General features: G+C 37.3%; 1 protein-coding gene across 6 annotated transcripts in view; it reads left to right on the plus strand.

The window, feature by feature from the left end:
- The window catches only part of UBE2U (ubiquitin conjugating enzyme E2 U), a 96,814-nt gene that overhangs the window by 51,174 nt on the left and 27,412 nt on the right, over positions 1 to 18,228 (plus strand). For 3 of the 6 annotated variants that reach the window (XM_079933931.1, XM_079933928.1, XM_079933929.1), the window contains 2 exons: positions 7,142 to 7,236; positions 8,164 to 8,934. In XM_079933931.1, the coding sequence (XP_079790057.1) occupies positions 7,142 to 7,236; positions 8,164 to 8,423 (355 nt within the window). In that variant the 3' untranslated portion in view covers positions 8,424 to 8,934. Of the gene's footprint in view, positions 1 to 7,141; positions 7,237 to 8,163; positions 8,935 to 18,228 lie in introns of those variants that run through there. The other 3 variants (XR_013830156.1, XM_079933930.1, XM_079933932.1) reach the window with 1 other exon arrangement.

The raw sequence follows: 18,228 nt of genomic DNA on the forward strand, positions 1-18,228 counted from the left end.
TTTTTAGTTAGTATTAATAGGAACTCATTGGCATTATAAGCAACTCATAAATATTCATGAACTGATCATTTGGTTTGGCATTCATTTCTAAGGCCTTTTTTTTCTTTCCTATTGCCTTGCCGGTCTTTTGGCTATTCATGCAAATACTTTATTTCTACCAAGACATGGGAAAGAATATGAATCTAGAATCTAATCAATAGTTCATATTTATTTTCTCAGGAGAAAGTGAAAGATACAAAGTCAGAAAGCAGTGGAGGCTATTCTTTTGACTATCCTTACTTAAGCACATGTAACACTACTTTTACATCATACTCTATACCCAGTGATTGGTAATATGGTCGTGGAAAGAACCATGCCGGTCGTCTAAGCTTTGTCAGGCAGCAAGTTATCTAAATAAAAGTTATCAATTCTGGAGAAGTTTTACATTCTATGTAGCTTCAGGAAAGAATATTGCCCTTGTCCCTACTTTGAAGTATCTATACAAAGGAAACCAGAACTAATATGGCGAAGCACCTACTGTGTGCCAGGCATTCTCCCTTCATTTCCTAACGTAATACTGGCCACACTGTGGAGTGGACAGTTATACTTCTAAGTGTAAGCACACGCCTCTAAGTGTAACCCACAAGACTATCTATCAGCCTCCTTCAAAGACACAACAAATCAACCTACACTCAAAGTCAGACCACTTCCCTTATTATACAGACATAGCTTCAAGAGAAGGTTCCTGGCCTCCCTTTTCAACTGGATTGTCACCCCTAGGTCTCTGTACAGAAATTGTGGAAAACTAGAGGTAGCTCTATCTGTAGTTTACTAATGAGAGAAACATGAGGCACAAAGAGATTAACCAGCTTACCCAGTTATTGATAAACACATATTGTTTTTGAAAACTAAAACTTTATTTCCTATCTGCCATTAATATGTGCTTATTAAAAGCTTAAGTTTTTCAGGTAAATGTAAAAATATTGCCCACCCAGTTGCTAGCACAAAGTCTGCTTTTGTGGAAAAGTTTTGCAGTTTTTCAATCTTAAATTCTATTATTAAGCAATGTTATTTCCCTTTTCCTTCTATATAAAATAATTAGCATGTGTTATATCAAATACCAACATAAAATATTCTTATATTTATAAAATAAACTCTTAGTTGTACTGTGTTTTAAATTAAGGAGTTAATATATATTATTTCTAAGTTCCTGTAATGTCTGCTTTTTTTTTTTTTTTAGTGTCTGATTTTTGAGTGTGTGTTTTAACTCAGATCACAAAAATATGTGATCTTCCTCTAGCATAGCTATGTTTGATTCCAATTTCTCCAATTATATAGAAAATATTTATGATGAGTACATTAACTTAATGTATGTTTATGCTATCCTTTCAGGGCTATTGAAGTTAAACATTGTTTTTGTAGGTTTACATAATTATATATTTAATGCATTTTTAAGGAGAAATGCTAGTTTTTTATTCCCCAAAGATTAAACCTTGAATGCCATCTAGTGGTTAAAGAGAGAATTGGCATTAGAATGAGCATGGGAAATGTCCCTTTTAAAATAAAGACATGCATACAGAGTGAAGTCAGAAAGAGAAAAACAAATACCGTATGCTAACACATATATATGGAATCTAAGAAAAAAAAATGGTTCTGAAGAACCTAGGGGCAGGACAGGAATAAAGACGCAGATGTAGAGAATGGAATTGAGGACACGGGGAGTGGGAAGGGTAAGCTGGGATGAAGTGAGAGTGGCATGGACGTATATACACTACCAAATGTAAAATAGATAGCTAGTGGGAAGCAGCCGCAGAGCACAGGGAGATCAGCTCGGTGCTTTGTGACTACCTGAGGGGGGGCGGGATAGGGAGGGTGGGTGGGAGACGCAAGAGGAAGGGGATATGGGGATATATGTATATGTATAGCTGATTCACTTTGTTATAAAGCAGAAACTAACACACCATTGTAAAGCAATTATACTCAAAGATGTTAAAAAAATAAAAATAAATAAAAAATAAAATAAAGACATGGAACAAATTAGACAAAGAGGAAAATTCCTTTTAAAAAATAATTTTGCTTAATCTCTGCTTAGATGTTTTTAGAGACAGGAAGCTCAGTACTTCAGGAGCATTCAAATAGCTCTAATCTTCCTTATTTCTAGCTTAAATCCAGCACCTTGTGATAGTCAACCATTCCACATTTCTTTCATTCATTTAACAGACTTTCTTGAACACCTACCATGTGCTTTTACATTTGTCTGCAAAACCATCCAGAAAATGAGAAATTATCTCCATTTGATAAAGAATATTTTAACAGAAAAAATTAAAAAACAAACTCCCTAAGGTCACACACTCAGTAAGTGACAGAGCTGAAATTCAAATCCAGGACTACCAGATGCTACAGTGAATGCTTTGTTTGATTAGATCCAGAATCAGCTCAGACACTGAGGATCCAGGCTTGGCTTTGGATATGGGTAGAAGACATGATTCAAGGGGTGCTGCTGTGGCAGAAAAGAAAGTACTGCCTCTTGTCCTGGGAAACAACACAAATAAGGCTCTTCTGTTTTGTGGACTTGCCCTTTAAGTCTCAGAAAATAGCCATCATGTCTTTCTCCCACCTCCTCTTAAGTTTTCTATTTTTAGAATAAACACACCCAGTTCTCTCAACTATTTTTTTTCAATGAATTTAATACTCTTTATTGTTTCCCTCTTATGGATATGATTCATTTAATCAATGTTTCTCTCAGAATGTTGCCCTCACATTTTACCATGGATTTCTGGTTGTAGCACAGAATCTGCTGGATCCTCCTTTATTACCAACAGCATGGCTTAAGGCTGCGTCCCCTTACATCTCTCTTCAGAATGAGGGGTTTTGAGTCAAAAACACAAAAACCTTGGTGGCTTCCCCCCACCAAGGGAATCTCTTCTTTGGCTCTGCTCCCACGTAGAATACTCTTTTGAGGGAGGGGTCTCTCTGTCTCTTGCTCTCTCTCCCTCTCCCCTTTGCCCACCCCTGCAACAACCTACCCCATTCCCCCCATTTCCCCTGACACCTCCCACTCCTCGTGGCCACAGAAATGCGATACATGGATGGGCTTAGGCCTTGGTCTGAGCAGGGCTGAGAGTGAGGAGAGCTAAGGTTCCCTACAGGCATATTAGATTATATTTTACCTGAAGGGAAGAATAAAAAGGAGGCCAAGAAGTTCCCTTAGAACATGTTACCAGAAGTCTGGTTACTAGATGCAATAAGTTTTATGATGCTTGTTATGTTCATAGAGTGACTTCTCAAGAACGGGTAGCAGTTTACAGAGCCCCCAAAATGATATGAGAATTGAATATGAACAAGCGTTAGGGTTTTCTCTTTTACTTTTAACTTAATAATTATGGCACCTTCCCTTATAGTCATTTTAATTGCAATTTAAACATTGTGACAATAAACAGTTTTGTTTTTATAATTTATGTTTTCAGTTAGAAAAAGACAAATGTTTGAATGAAAAAGGAAATATCAATAGTATGTAGTGTTTTGAGGACAAAGAGTTATCATTGGAGAAAAGATATAGATCAAGTAATATTGTTTTCTAACTAAAGTCATGTTTGGCTCGAGGAAAATAAGATTCTAATGATTTTGTTTGTTTTGGAATTCACACAAGGCTGGCAGAGGCTAGAAATAGTTTGCGTTCCTGCTAGTTAGAGTGGCAAGAACTCTTAATTCAAAGGGCGTTGGATGGAGACTTCAGAAGGGTCATGCCTTAGGAGTAGGGCTGTATCTGTCTCCAAATAAAGGCTATTTTAGACACATATGGAAGGCTAAACACAAACCTTGCAGTACTAAACTGATTTGTAAGATACTGAACTTCATGCCAGAACAATGGACAACTATATATAAAGGAAAATAACAAAATTCAGCACCCAGCAACATAAAATTTACATTGTCCATCACCCCATCAAAAATGACATCATACAAAAAAACAGGAAAATATAATCTATATATTATATATATATATATCTTATATATCAATATAAATAGATTCATAAATAATAGAGATGATAGAATTAGCAGATATGGACCTTAACGCATCTTTTATACATCTTATAAAATATACTCAAAGATCTAAAGAAAGTCATGAATGTGATGAAAAGTAATGGCAGATATACAAAAGACTGATGGAACAGCTAGAGATAAAATAAATAAAAAATGTTTTAAATACACAGTGTATGGAAAGAACAGCAAGTTAGATACTGAAGAAGAAATGACTCATGAACCTGAAAATGTAGCAATATAAACTCTTGAAAATAAGCGTAGAGAGAAAAAAGACTAAGAAAAAAAGCCTCAGTGAGCTATGGGACATAGTTTAGTGGTGTGTGATACATGTAATTGGTGTTCCAAAGAAACTGACAGAAAATAATATATGAAGAAATAATCATGGCTGAAAATTTTCCAAATTTGATAAAAAATGTAAACTCAGAGACCAAGAAGCTCAATAAGTCCCAAGAAGCAAAAGTACAAAGAAACCATTCCAAGGCACATTGTAATCATATTGCTGTAACTCAGTGATAAAGAGAAAAATCTCAAAAGCAATAAAGGATAAAAACACATACACATGTAGAGGAACAAAAATAAGAACAACCAATAGCTTCATGTCAGAAAACTTGGAAGCCAAGAGGTAATGGATGGCAACTTTAAAGTGCTTAAAAGAAAGAACAATTGGGGAATCTGGGTGTAGGGTATATGGGAGTTGGTAGTATTCTTGCAACATGCTTGTAAGTTTGAAATTATTTCTGAAGAAAATAAAGGTCATTATTCTTCCATGGTTAAATAAATAAATAAAAGAAATGGTTAACCTAGAGTTTTATACACAGTGAAAATCTCTCTAAAACAAAGATAAAAACTTTTTCATACCAATAAATTCAACCACATAGATGAACAAATTTCTTGACATCTACCAATGCTCACTTAAAAAGAAATGGATAACCTAACTAATCCTATGTCTAATAAGGAAATAGAATTGATAGCTAAAAGCCTTCACACAAAGACAAGTCCAAGGCCAGATGGCTTCACTGGAGAATTTTCCAGACATTTAAGGAAAACATAATACCAATGTACACAAACTGTTTCAGAAAATGGAAGAGAAGGGAGTACTTCCCAATACATGTTATAAAGTCAGCATTACCTCAATAACAAAACCAAAGACACTATAAGAAAAGCAAAAACAAATGAAGAAAACTACAAATCAGTACACCCTCTATACATAGATGAAAACAGTTTAGCAAACTGAATATAAATAAATACATTTTAAACATGGTTTAAACATTTTAAATATTGATTTTTAAAAAATGTTAAATCAAGGTTACATTTCTGGTGTAAGCCCACTTGGTCACAATTAATTATAATAAATAATTATGATGATTATACATGACCAAGTGAGGTTTATGCTAGGAATGTAACCTTGGTTTAATATTTTTAAAATTCAAACAGTGTAAAATAGAATAAGAAAGAAGAACCATATGATCATCTCAATAGGTGAAGAAAATTTCAACACCAAATTCTGATTAAAAAAAAAAAACACCTCTCAGTAAGTTAAGAATAGGAAAGAACTTCCTCAACCTGTTAAAGCACATCTATGAAAATACTACAGCCAACATGCGTAATAGTAAAAGACTGAATGTTTTGACCCTCATGTCAGGAGCAATGCAAGGACGTCTGCTTTCAGCACCTCCATACAGCATGTTATTGGAGGTTTTATTTTCATCATAGTACATATCACTGCTGATATATCTTGATTTTCACATCCGCTTATTTTTTTCTCCTCTCAATGGGGCCAGGGACCTTGTCTGTCTTGTTCTTCCTGTATCATTAGCTCCTAGAACAGTGCCTGGCACAAGGTATGTGCTCAATGAATATTTTTCAAATGAATGAACTTTTCAGAAGTATTGTGTAAGTGAGGTACACCTGTGAGACAAAAGCAGTTCTATTCCACTTTAATTTCAATTACAATAAACAATATTTTCACCAAAAGTTTTCTTGTCATAATATATTAAAAAATTTAGTCAGCCCCAAAAGAAATTTTTGTAAAAATTTTCATTTCCATATATGAACTCCTTCTCTAAGGAAATGCTGTTGTAGCTTGACTTGGGCTCCTTGATATCTCCTACCAGGTGGTGGGTTTTTTCCAGGATATGTCATGAATTTTTCTGGTAGAATTTTTCCCTTGTGTAAGGGTTGCAGTGTTCTCCCGAAACTCGTGTCCACCCAGAACCTCAGATTATGACCTTATTTTGAAATAGGATCTTTGGAGATGTAATTAGTTAAGATGATCTATAGCAGATTAAGTTGGGCTCTAAGTCCAGTAACTGGTGTCCTTCTAAGAAGAGGAGGGCAGGGAGACACCAGGAAGAAGGCCATGTGGCAGTGGAGGCCGAGATCCGAGTGACGAAGCTGCAAGCCAAGGGTTGCTGGGAGCCAGTAGAAGCCAGGAAGAGGCAAAGAAGGGTTCTCTCCTAAAGCCTCCAGGGGAAGCATGGTCCTGCCAACACCGTGGGTCTAGACTTTAGCCTCCGAAACTGGGAGAGATTAAATTTCTGTTATTTTAAGTCGCCATGTTTGTGGTAATTGGTTATGGCACTCCCAGGAAGCTAACATACCTTGCTCTACCAAATGGTGTTTTTATTACTCTTAAAATATTAATCTAACGCCATATTTGTTTACTTTTCTAAGTACTAGTCTGTTGGAAAACACATACTGGAATCATTTCAGTTTACCATTGCCTTAGTCAATACTCAGCATGGTACCATTGTCAAAGCCCATTGCTCTGCTTGTCTGTTTCGTTTGATTTGTCTTATTTTTCTCAAAAGTAATATACGCTTCCCAAAATTCATTCTTCTTCTTCCGCTTCTCCTTCTCCTCCTTCTTCTTCCTCTTCCTTTTGTTCTTCTTCTTCTTCTTCTTTACTAAGTACAAATGTTTTTAATAGGTGTTTTCTACCTAACTTTCAAACCTTATACATACTCTTTGAGAAAACAGGGAGAAAAACTCACTAACTCATTCAACACATTGACATCAAAACTTAACAATGATGCGATTTTTTATAGTATTTTTCTAAAAATTGTGTTTGGCCTTTCCATTTATATCCATAGGTGATAATTTCTTCTTTTTGTTATTCTAGGTATGCTGCTGCCATGGCTCAGATTGCTAGAGAAAATAAAAAGCCTCACAAAACCAGTTATCCAACTGAAAGAAGTTATCTCTGTACAACTCCGGGTAAACTGAGTTCAATCTATTTGTTTTACTTTGTTTTTAGAAGTGAAATACTAGTCATAATAATAAATTTAAATTTTTATTCAGTTCAAATAAGTTTTAGATATGTGAGGCCTAATCTTGTGTTCCCTTTTTAAAGCTGCTTTAACTCTCTCTAACAAAATAAATTCAGTAAGTTACTTACATAAGAATTGGAACTCTGAAAAAAATGAATTAGTTATACTTTCAAGTTTTGTAGCCTTTGATAGGTGAATACACAATTTGAAAATCTAAGGCTAAGTTTCAAATGTATAAAAGCAGCAAAAATAAGCAAAACACTAAATAAACTGATTCCCAGAACTCATTTTAAATTCAGAGATACATGCAACATGGTTGAAAAGAAAGGAATAATATTAGTTGAGATGTTTCAGGTACTATTTTTAGAATTAAAATTTTTTCAAAGAAACATTTGGTACAGATTGGGGGTAGGTCTTGAGCAGGAAGAGAGAGCTGGTAACTTATGGAAATCAGCTACTATAGAAGGGAGAGCAAAACATTCGGGGTCAGAGAACTTGGGTTTAGATACCACATCTATGTAATTATAGGAGAGTCTCTTAACCTCTGAGCTTCAGTTTCTTCATCCTCAGCTAGTACTGGGTACATGGAAGATGTTCAGTAAATATTTGTTTCTAACATCCTTCCCTATGTCAGAGGATTCTTGTGACTAAATGACTCCATGGAGGTAAAAATTCTTTGTGAACTGCGAAGTCCTCTGAACTATTCGTTGCTGCTTTTGCTGTTGCCTGTCTTTGAAACACAACAGCCTACAAACGCCAGACACAGGCAACAACCTTCATTCAGTGATTGTTCAAGGTCCTGCCCCCCATCTCTTTCTTTTCCCCACTCAATATCTACTTCTCTTGCTCCTACTTGTTTTGGTGTGTCATGCAGATTCATCCTCTAAATTACCAGCCTCAGTCTTCTCCATTCAACTGTGCCTTATTCCAGATTCAAGGTGCCTGGAAGAATTGGTAAGAAGTGTTGCTTTCTCCAGCCTTACTCTCTGCTTCCTCCATGAATTCTCTACTCCTCTCTGCAGTTCTCTCCTCCAACATCCTCCCACCCCCATCTTCACCAGTGGAAGAGATCATTTCGTTAAGTTGATGATTGCAACAATTTCTGTCCATGCTTTGTCAGACTGCTTTCTATAGCTCAAATCTGCTTATGTTTTAAGCGAATCTAAAATTATTTGTCCTACTTACACCCTAAACACCACACTGACCTAGTAGGTCATGGTTGTTTATTCCCTCCTTCATTTCAAAAAAATTTGAGAGGTGCTCTGTGTTTTCTCATATACCCACCCCCCAGTTCCCAACATCATTCCCTCCTTTTTCTTCCTTTCTAGTACCTACTCATTCTGAGATTCAGCTCAGGTATTACCTTCTCTAGGAAACTTTCCCTGTAAGCCATCATAGCACACTATCATGTCTTATCATGCTCTATTAGTTTTCTATTGCTATGTAATAAATTACCACACACTAAATGGCTTAAAACAGCACACACTTGTTATTTCACAGTTTATATGTGCCCACAGTCAAGGCACGATGTAGCAGGATCCTCTGCTTGGGATCTCATAAGGCTGTGATCAAGGCGTCAGCTGGGTTGCATTCTCATCTGGCGGCTGGAACAGGGAAGAATTTGCTTGCTGTAAGCTCACTGAAGTTGCTGACAAAATTCACTTCCTTTTGTCTTTAGGACCGAGGGCCCAGCTTCTTGCTGGCTGTATGCTGGAGGCCTCGCTCTGCTCTTAAGGCTTCCGGCAGTTCATCGCCTTGTGGGCTTTCCCAGCGTAGTCTCCTACTTCAGCCAGCTAGCAAGGAAATTCTTTAGAACAAGTATGATAGTAAGGTAGAAACTTATATAACATAATCATGAGAGTGAGGTTCCATTACCTTTGTCATATTCGATTGATTAGAAGCAAGTAGCAAGTCCTACCCATACTCAAAAGGGAGGAGATTACACAAAGGTGTGAACAGCAGAATGTGGGGATCATGACAGGCCAGCTTAGAGTCTGTCCACCACACGTGCTATGTTATAGTGGTCTCTTTACTGCCAGTCTCCTTTAAAAGAACGTGACCTCCTTGAGGGAAGGGGCTGTTTACCTCTCAGCATGGTGCCTGGCATATAGTAGTCATTCAATGCTCATGAACAAATGAGTGAATGATAGGATGGGGTAGAGTTGTCACTGTTTCAGCAACCCTGTGATTTTGGAAAAAGGGGGGATAAACTCATGATAAATGAGAAAAAGTAAGAAAAGTGAGCTGGAAGAGAACATTTTAAGGAATGTCCAGAAACTCTTTGATTTCTAGTTCTGAGTCATGTCCTCTTTGAAATTGGAATAGACTCTCCTTTGTGTCTAATCTTACTGCTGAGAGAAGAGACTGTACCTAAGAGGTTGTGGCCAATTAGATTAGTGTTCAGAAATATTCACTCCCTATCCTGTTCCACCACCGTGGGCAAAATGTACTCCCTTGACCCTTGACTTTGAGCTTTGCCATGTGACTGTTTTGACCTGTGGAATATTAGTGGGTATGATGTGCTCAGGGTTTGGGAAGGGTTTGTGCAATTTGGCTTGCTCTTTTTCACTCCTGCCATCATCACAAGAACATGCCTGGACTAGCCCTCTGGTCACCAAGCTTCCCAGCCAAGCTTCCCAGCCATCCGCAACCCACAGAAGCTTACCCACAGCTGACCTGCAGATGCGTGACCTAAACAAATGCTTGCTGTCCTATGTCACTGAGATCTTGTGATTGTTTATTATATAGCAAGAGTGAACTTGTACAGGATACCAAAGGAAAATATGACTCAGCTGGAAAAGGAATGAACTCTGTGCTTCCCTTTTGCAGAGAGGGTTAGCATGTCATAGTTTGCCAATGTGAAAAAATTCATCTGAGATTTTGGAGGTGGGAGTGGAGAAAAGGCCGTCATTCTTGAGAAGTGTGTATCATACATGGCAGCTTCCTCAGACACAAAAGTTTCATGCAACTCTTCACAAACTCTCACTTTACAGATGTGATGGCTTCACAGAAATCTCCATGAGCTCACAATGTTTGTCCCACTTGGGATGGTTAGATGTGTGCAGCATCTTGTGCTGGTTTCCCCACTCATAGTGCATCAGGCTAACATAGGCAGTGATATTCCTCTCGTTCTCCAGCTATGGCCTTCCACACCTCACTGCTCCAGGTCTTCCCACACGTGTATAGTCCTTGTTTCATATATTGAACCTCTCACTCTTGTATTACTTGTAAGGGCTCTGTTTTTCTTTTTCTTTTTTTTTCTCACATCTTTATTGGAGTATAAATGCCTTAAAATATTGTGTTAGTTTCTACTGTACAACAAAGTGAATCCGCTATATGTATACATATATCCCCATATCCCCTCCCTCTTGAGGCTCCCTCCCACCCTCCCTATCCCATCCCTCTAGGTCATCACAAAGCACCGAGCTGATCTCCCTGTGCTATGCAGCAGCTTCCCACTAGCTGTCTGTTTTACATTTGGTAGTGTATATACATCAATGCTACTTTCTCACTTCATCCCAGCTTCCCCTTCCCCGCTATGCCTTCAAGTCCGTTCTCTACGTCTGTGTCTTTATTCTTGCCCCACCACTAGGTTCATCAGTACCGCTTTTAAAAATTCCATATATATGCGTTAGCATATAGTATTTGTTTTTCTCTTTCTGACTTACTTCACTCTGTGTGACAGATTCTAGGTCCATCCACCTCACTACAAATAACTCAATTTCGTTCCTTTTTATGGCTGAGTTATATTCCCTTGTATACATGTGCCACATCTTCTTTATCTATTTCATCTGTTGATGGACACTTAGGTTACTCATCTCCTGGCTATTGTAAATAGACCTGCAATGAACATTTTGGTACATGACTCTTTTTGAATTATGGTTTTCTCAGGATATACTCCCAGTAGTGGGATTGCTGGATCATATGGTAATTCTATTTTTAGTTTTTTAAGGAACCTCCATACTGTTCTCCATAGTGGCTGTATTAATTTACATTCCCACCAACAGTGCATGAGGGTTCCCTTTTCTCCACACCCTCTCCAGCATTTATTGTTTGTAGATTTTTTGATGATGGCCATTCTGATCAGTGTGAGGTGATACCTCATTGTGGTTTTGATTTGCATTTCTCTAATAAATAGTGATATTGAGCATCTTTTCATGCATTTGTTGGCCATCTGTATATCTTCTTTGGAGAAATGTCTATTTAGGTCTTCTGCCCATTTTTGGTTAGGGTTGTTTGTTTTTGTGATATTGAGATGCATGAGCTGCTTGTATATTTTGGAGATTAATCCTTTGTCCATTGCTTCGTTTGCAAATATTTTCTCCCATTCTTTTCATCTCGTTTATGGCTTCCTTTGCTGTGCAAAAGCTTTTAAGTATCATTAGGTCCCATTTGTTTATTTTTGTTTTTATTTCCCTTACTCTAGGAGGTGGGTCAAAAAGGATCTTGCTGTGATTTATGTCATAGAGTGTCCTGACTATGATTTCCTCTAAGAGTTTTATAGTGTCTGGCCTTACATTTAGGTCTTTAATCCATTTTAAGTTTATTTTTATGTATGGTGTTAGGGTGTGTTCTAATTTCATTCTTTTACATGTAGCTGTCCAGTTTTTCCCACACCACTTATTGAAGAGACTGTCTTTCTCCATTGTATATCCTTGCCTCCTTTGTCATACATTAGTTGACCATAGGTGCGTGAGTTTACCTCTGGGCTTTCTATCCTGTTCCATTGATCTATATTTCTGTTTTCGTGCCAGTACCATACTGTAGCTTTGTAGTATAGTCTGAAGTCAGGGAGTCTGATTCCTCCAGGTCCAATTTTCTTTCTCAAGATTGCTTTGGCTATTCGGGATCTTTTGTGTTTCCATACAAATTGTAAAATTTATTGTTCTAGTTCTGTGAAAAATTCCATTGGTAATTTGATAGGGATTGCATTGAACCTGTAGATTGCTTTGGGTAGTATAGTCATTTTCACAATATTGATTCTTCCAATCCAGGAGCATGGTATATCTCTCCATCTATTTATGTTACCTTTGATTTCTTTCATCAGTGTTTTATAGTTTTCTGAATACAGGTCTTTTGCCTCCTTAGGTAGGTTTATTCCTAGGTATTTTATTATTTTTGTTGCAGTGGTAAATGGGCGTGTTTCCTTAATTTCTCTTTCTGATCTTTAGTTGTTAGTGTATAAGAATGCAAGAGATTTCTGTGCATTAATTTTGTATCCTGCAACCTTACCAAATTCATTCATTAGTTCTAGTAGCTTTCTGGTGGCATCTTTAGGATTTTCTATGTATCATATCATATCATCTGCAAACAGTGACAGTTTTACTTCTTCTTTTCCAATTTGTATTCCCTTTCTTTTTCTTCTCTGATTGCTATGGCTAGGACTTCCAAAACTATGTTGAATAATAGTGGTGAGAGTGGACATCCTTCTGTTGTTCCTGATCGTAGAGGAAATGCTTTCAGTTTTTCACCATTGAGAATGTTGTTTGCTGTGGTTTGTCACATATGGCTTTTATTAGGTAGGTAGCTTCCCTCTCTGCCCACTTGCTGGAAGGTTCTTATCATAAATGGGTGCCGAATTTTGTCAAAAACTTTTTCTGCATCTAGTGAGATGATCATATGGTTTTTATTCTTCACTTTGTTAATTGTGTAATAATTGTATAACAAATTTGTTAGTATGGTGTATCACATTGATTGATTTGTGTATATTGAAGAATCCTTGCATCCTGGGATAAATCCCACTTGATCATGGTGTATGATCCTTTTAATGTGTTGTTGGATTCTGTTTGCTAGTATTTTGTAAGGATTTTTGTGTCTATGTTCATCAGTGATACTGGTCTATAATTTTCTTTTTTTGTGATATCTTTGTCTGGTTTTGGTATCAGGGTGATTGTGGCCTCATAGAACGAGTTTGGGAGTGTTCCTCCCACCACAGTTTTTTGGAAGAGTTTGAGAAGGTTAGGTGTTAACTCTTCTCTAAATGTTTGATAGAATTCGCCTGTGAGGCCATCTGGTCCTGGACTTTTGTTTGTTGGAAGATTTTTTTTTTTTATAAATTTACTTATTTTTTATTTATTTGTGGCTGTGTTGGGTCTTTGTGGCTGTGTATGCATGGGCTTTCTCCAGTTGCAGCGAGCGGGGTCCACCCTTGGCCGCGGTGCGCAGGCCTCTCACTGCGGTGGCCTCCCGCTGCTGAGCACAGGCTCCAGGCACACGGGCCTCAGCAGCTGTGGCTCGCGGGCTCAGTAGTTGTGTCACATGGGCTCTGCCGCTCCGTGGCATGTGGGATCCTCCCGGACCAGGGCTCAAACCTGTGTTCCCTGCATTGGCAGGCGGATTCCCAACCACTGCGCTGCCAGGGAAGTCCCATGTTGGAAGATTTTAAATCACAGTTTCAATTTCATTACCTGTGATTTGTTTGTTTATATTTTCTAATTCTTCCTGGTTTAATCTTGGAAACTTGTACTTTTCCAAGAATTTGTCCATTTCTTCCAGGTTGTCCATTTTACTGGCATACAGTTGCTTGTAGTAGTCTCTTATGGCCTTTTGTATTTCTGTGGTGTCAGTTGTATTCTCTCCTTTTTCATTGCTAATTTTATTGATATGAGTCCTCTCCCTTTTTTTCTTGATGAATCTGGCTAAAGGTTTATCAATTTTGTTTATCTTCTCAAAGAACCAGCTTTTAGTTTTATTGATCTTTGCTATTGTTTTCTTTGTTTCTGTTTCATTTATTTCTGCTCTGATCTTTTTTATTTCTTTCCTTCTACTAATTTTGGGTTTTCTTTGTTCTTTTTCTAGTTGCTTTAGGTGTAAGGTTAGTTTGTTTATTTGAGATTTTTCTTGTTTCTTGAGGTGAGCTTGAATTGCTATGAACGTCCCTCTTAGAACTGCTTTGCTGCATCCCGTAGGTTTTGGATCATTGTGTTTTTGTTGTCATTTGTTTCTAAGTATTTTTTAATTTCCTCTTTGAGTTCTTCAGTGGTCTCTTGGTTATTTAGCAGAGCGCTGTTTAGCCTTTATGTATTTGTGATTTTTACTGGTTTTTTCCCTATAATTGATTTGTAATCTCATAACGTTGTGGTTGGAAAAGATGCTTGATACGATTTCACTTTCTTAAATTTTCCAAGGTTTGATCTGTGACCCAAGATGTGCTCTATTCTCAAGAAAGTTCCTTATGCACTTGAGAAGAAAGCGTATTTTTCCGCTTTTGGGTGGATTGTCCTAAAAATATCAATTAAGTCTATCAGATCTATTGTGTCATTTAAAGCTTGTGTTTCCTTATTTACTTTCTGTATGGATTATCTGTCTGTTGGTATAAGTGGGGTGTTAGAGTCCCCCACTATTACTGTGTTACTGTCTACTCCTTTTATGGCTATTAGCATTTGCCTTATGTGTTGAGGTGCTTCTATGTTGGGTGCATAAATATTTACAATTGTTATGTTTTCTTCTTGGATTGATCCCTTGATCATTATGTAGTGTCCTTCCTTATCTCTTGTAACAGTCTTTATTTTTAAGTCTATTTTATCTGATATGAGTGTTGCTACTCCAACTTTCTTGTGATTTCCATTTGCATGGAATGGCTTTTTCCATCCCCTCACTTTCAGTCTGTATGTGTGCCTAGGTCTGAAGTGGGTTTCTTGTAGCATATATAAAGGCCTTGTTTTTGTATCCATTCAGCCAGTCTGTGTCTTTTGGTTGGAGCATTTAATCCATTTATATTCAAGGTGATTATCGATATGTATGTTCCTATTACCATTTTCTTAATTGATTTGGGTTTGTTTTTGTGGGTCTTTTTCTACTCTTGTGTTTCCCACTTAGAGAAGTTCCTTTAGCACTTGTTGTAAAGCTGGCTTGGTGGTGCTGAATTCTTATAGCTTTTGCTTGTCTGTAAAGCTTTTGATTTTTCCATCGAATCTGAATAAGATCCTTGCTGGGGAGAGTAATCTTGGTTCTAGGTTTTTCCCTTTCATCACTTTAAATATGTCCTGCCACTCCCTTCTTTTTTTTTTTTTTTTTTGTTTCTGCCACAATGAGTGATTAGCCTAAGACTGTGGATTAATTATGTGTGTGTGTCACATATACATATAATACACACAAACATATATATGTGTGTGTGTATATACATTTTTTAGCATGAGTTGACACATGGGACTTCTGCCGTATCAAAAGAGTACAAACTGCCTCTTGGTGCTCTTTTTTTTTTTTCATTTTAACATCTTTATTGGAGTATAATTGCTTTACAATGGTATGTTAGTTTCAGCTTCACAACAAAATGAATCAGTTATATATATACATATGTTCCCATATCTCTTCCCGCTTCCGTCTCCCTCCCTCCCACCCTCCCTATCCCACCCCTCCAGGCGGTCACAAAGCACCGAGCTGATCTCCCTGTGCTATGCGGCTGCTTCCCACTAGCTATCTACCTAACGTTTGGTAGTGTATATATGTCCATGCCTCTCTCTCGCTTTGTCACCGTTTACCCTTCCCCCTCCCCATAGCCTCAAGTCCATTCTCTAGTAAGTCTGTGTCTTTATTCCTGTTTCATGCCTAGGTTTTTCATGACATTTTTTTTCTTAAATTCCATATATATGTGTTAGTATACGGTATTTGTCTCTCTCTTTCTGACTTACTTCACTCTGTATGACAGACTCTAGGTCTATCCACCTCATTACAAATAGCTCAATTTCGTTTCTTTTTATGGCTTAGTAATATTCCATTGTATATATGTGCCACATCTTCTTTATCCATTCATCCGATGATGGACACTTAGGTTGTTTCCATCTCTGGGCTATTGTAAATAGAGCTGCAATGAACATTTTGGTACATGACTCTTTTTGAATTATGGTTTTCTCAGGGTATATGCCCAGTAGTGGGATTGCTGGGTCATATGGTAGTTCTATTTGTAGTTTTTTAAGGAACCTCCATACTGTTCTCCATAGTGGCTGCATCAATTTACATTCCCACCAACAGTGCAAGAGGGTTCCCTTTTCTCCACACCCTCTGCAGCATTTATTGTTTCTAGATTTTTTGATGATGGCCATTCTGACTGGTGTGAGATGATATCTCATTGTAGTTTTGATTTGCATTTCTCTAATGATTAGTGATGTTGAGCATTCTTTCATGTGTTTGTTGGCACTCTGTATATCTTCTTTGGAGAAATGTCTATTTAGGTCTTCTGCCCACTTTTGGATTGGGTTGTTTGTTTTTTTGTTATTAAGCTGCATGAGCTGCTTATAAATTTTGGAGATTAATCCTTTGTCAGTTGCTTCATTTGCAAATATTTTCTCCCATTCTGAGGGTTGTCTTTTGGTCTTCTTTATGGTTTCCTTTGCTGTGCAAAAGCTTTTAAGTTTCATTAGGTCCCATTTGTTTACTTTTGTTTTTATTTCCATTTCCCTAGGAGGTGGGTCAAAAAGGACCGTGCTGTGATTTATGTCATAGAGTGTCCTGCCTATGTTTTCCTCTAAGAGTTTGATAGTTTCTGGCCTTACATTTAGGTCTTTAATCCATTTTGAGCTTATTTTTGTGTATGGTGTTAGGGAGTGATCTAATCTCATACTTTTACATGTAGCTGTCCAGTTTTCCCAGCACCACTTATTGAATAGGCTGTCCTTTCTCCACTGTACATTCCTGCCTCCTTTGTCAAAGATAAGGTGACCATATGTGCGTGGGTTTATCTCTGGGCTTTCTATCCTGTTCCATTGATCTATATTTCTCTTTTTGTGCCAGTACCATACTGTCTTGATTACTGTAGCTTTGTAGTATAGTCTGAAGTGAGGAAGCCTGATTCCTCCAGCTCCATTTTTCATTCTCAAGATTGCTTTGGCTATTCGGGGTCTTTTGTGTTTCCATACAAATTGTGAAATTTTTTGTTCTAGTTCTGTGAAAAATGCCAGTGGTAGTTTGATAGGGATTGCATTGAATCTGTAGATTGCTTTGGGTAGTAGAGTCATTTTCACAATGTTGATTCTTCCAATCCAAGAACATGGTATATCTCTCCATCTATTTGTATCATCTTTAATTTCTTTCATCAGTGTCATAATTTTCTGCATACAGGTCTTTTGTCTCCTTAGGTAGGTTTATTCCTAGATATTTTATTCTTTTTGTTGCAATGGTAAATGGGAGTGTTTTCTTGATTTCACTTTCAGATTTTTCATCCTTAGTGTATAGGAATGCCAGAGATTTCTGTGCATTAACTTGGTATCCTGCTAAATTCATTGATTAGCTCTAGTAGAGCTACTACAATACTTTCAGTCTAGAGCTACTACAATAAACTACTAGATTAGCTCTAGTAGTTTTCTGGTAGCATCTTTAGGATTCTCTATGTATAGTATCATGTCACATGCAAAGAGTGACAGCTTTACTTCTTCTTTTCCGATTTGGATTCCTTTTATTTCCTTTTCTTCTCTGATTACTGTGGCTAAAACTTCCAAAACTACGTTGAATAAGAGTGGTGAGAGTGGGCAACCTTGTCTTGTTCCTGATCTTAGTGGAAATGCTTTCAGTTTTTCACCATTGAGGACGATGTTGGCTGTGAGTTTGTCATATATGGCCTTTATTATGTTGAGGAAAGTTCCCTCTATGCCTACTTTCTGCAGGTTTTTATCATAAATGGGTGTTGAATTTTGTCAAAAGCTTTCTCTGCATCTATTGAGATGATCATATGGTTTTTCTCCTTCAATTTGTTAATATGGTTTATCACATTGATAGATTTGTGTATATTGAAGAATCCTTGCATTCCTGGGATAAACCCCACTTGATCATGGTGTATGATCCGTTTAATGTGCTGTTGGATTCTGTTTGCTAGTATTTTGTTGAGGATTTTTGCATCTATGTTCATCAGTGATATTAGCCTATAGTTTTCTTTCTTTGTGACATCCTTGTCTGGTTTTGGTATCAAGGTGATGGTGGCCTCGTAGAAGGAGTTTGGGAGTGTTCC

This window comes from Stenella coeruleoalba, assembly GCF_951394435.1.
Source record: "Stenella coeruleoalba genome assembly, chromosome: 1".
Taxonomy (NCBI): domain Eukaryota; kingdom Metazoa; phylum Chordata; class Mammalia; order Artiodactyla; family Delphinidae; genus Stenella; species Stenella coeruleoalba.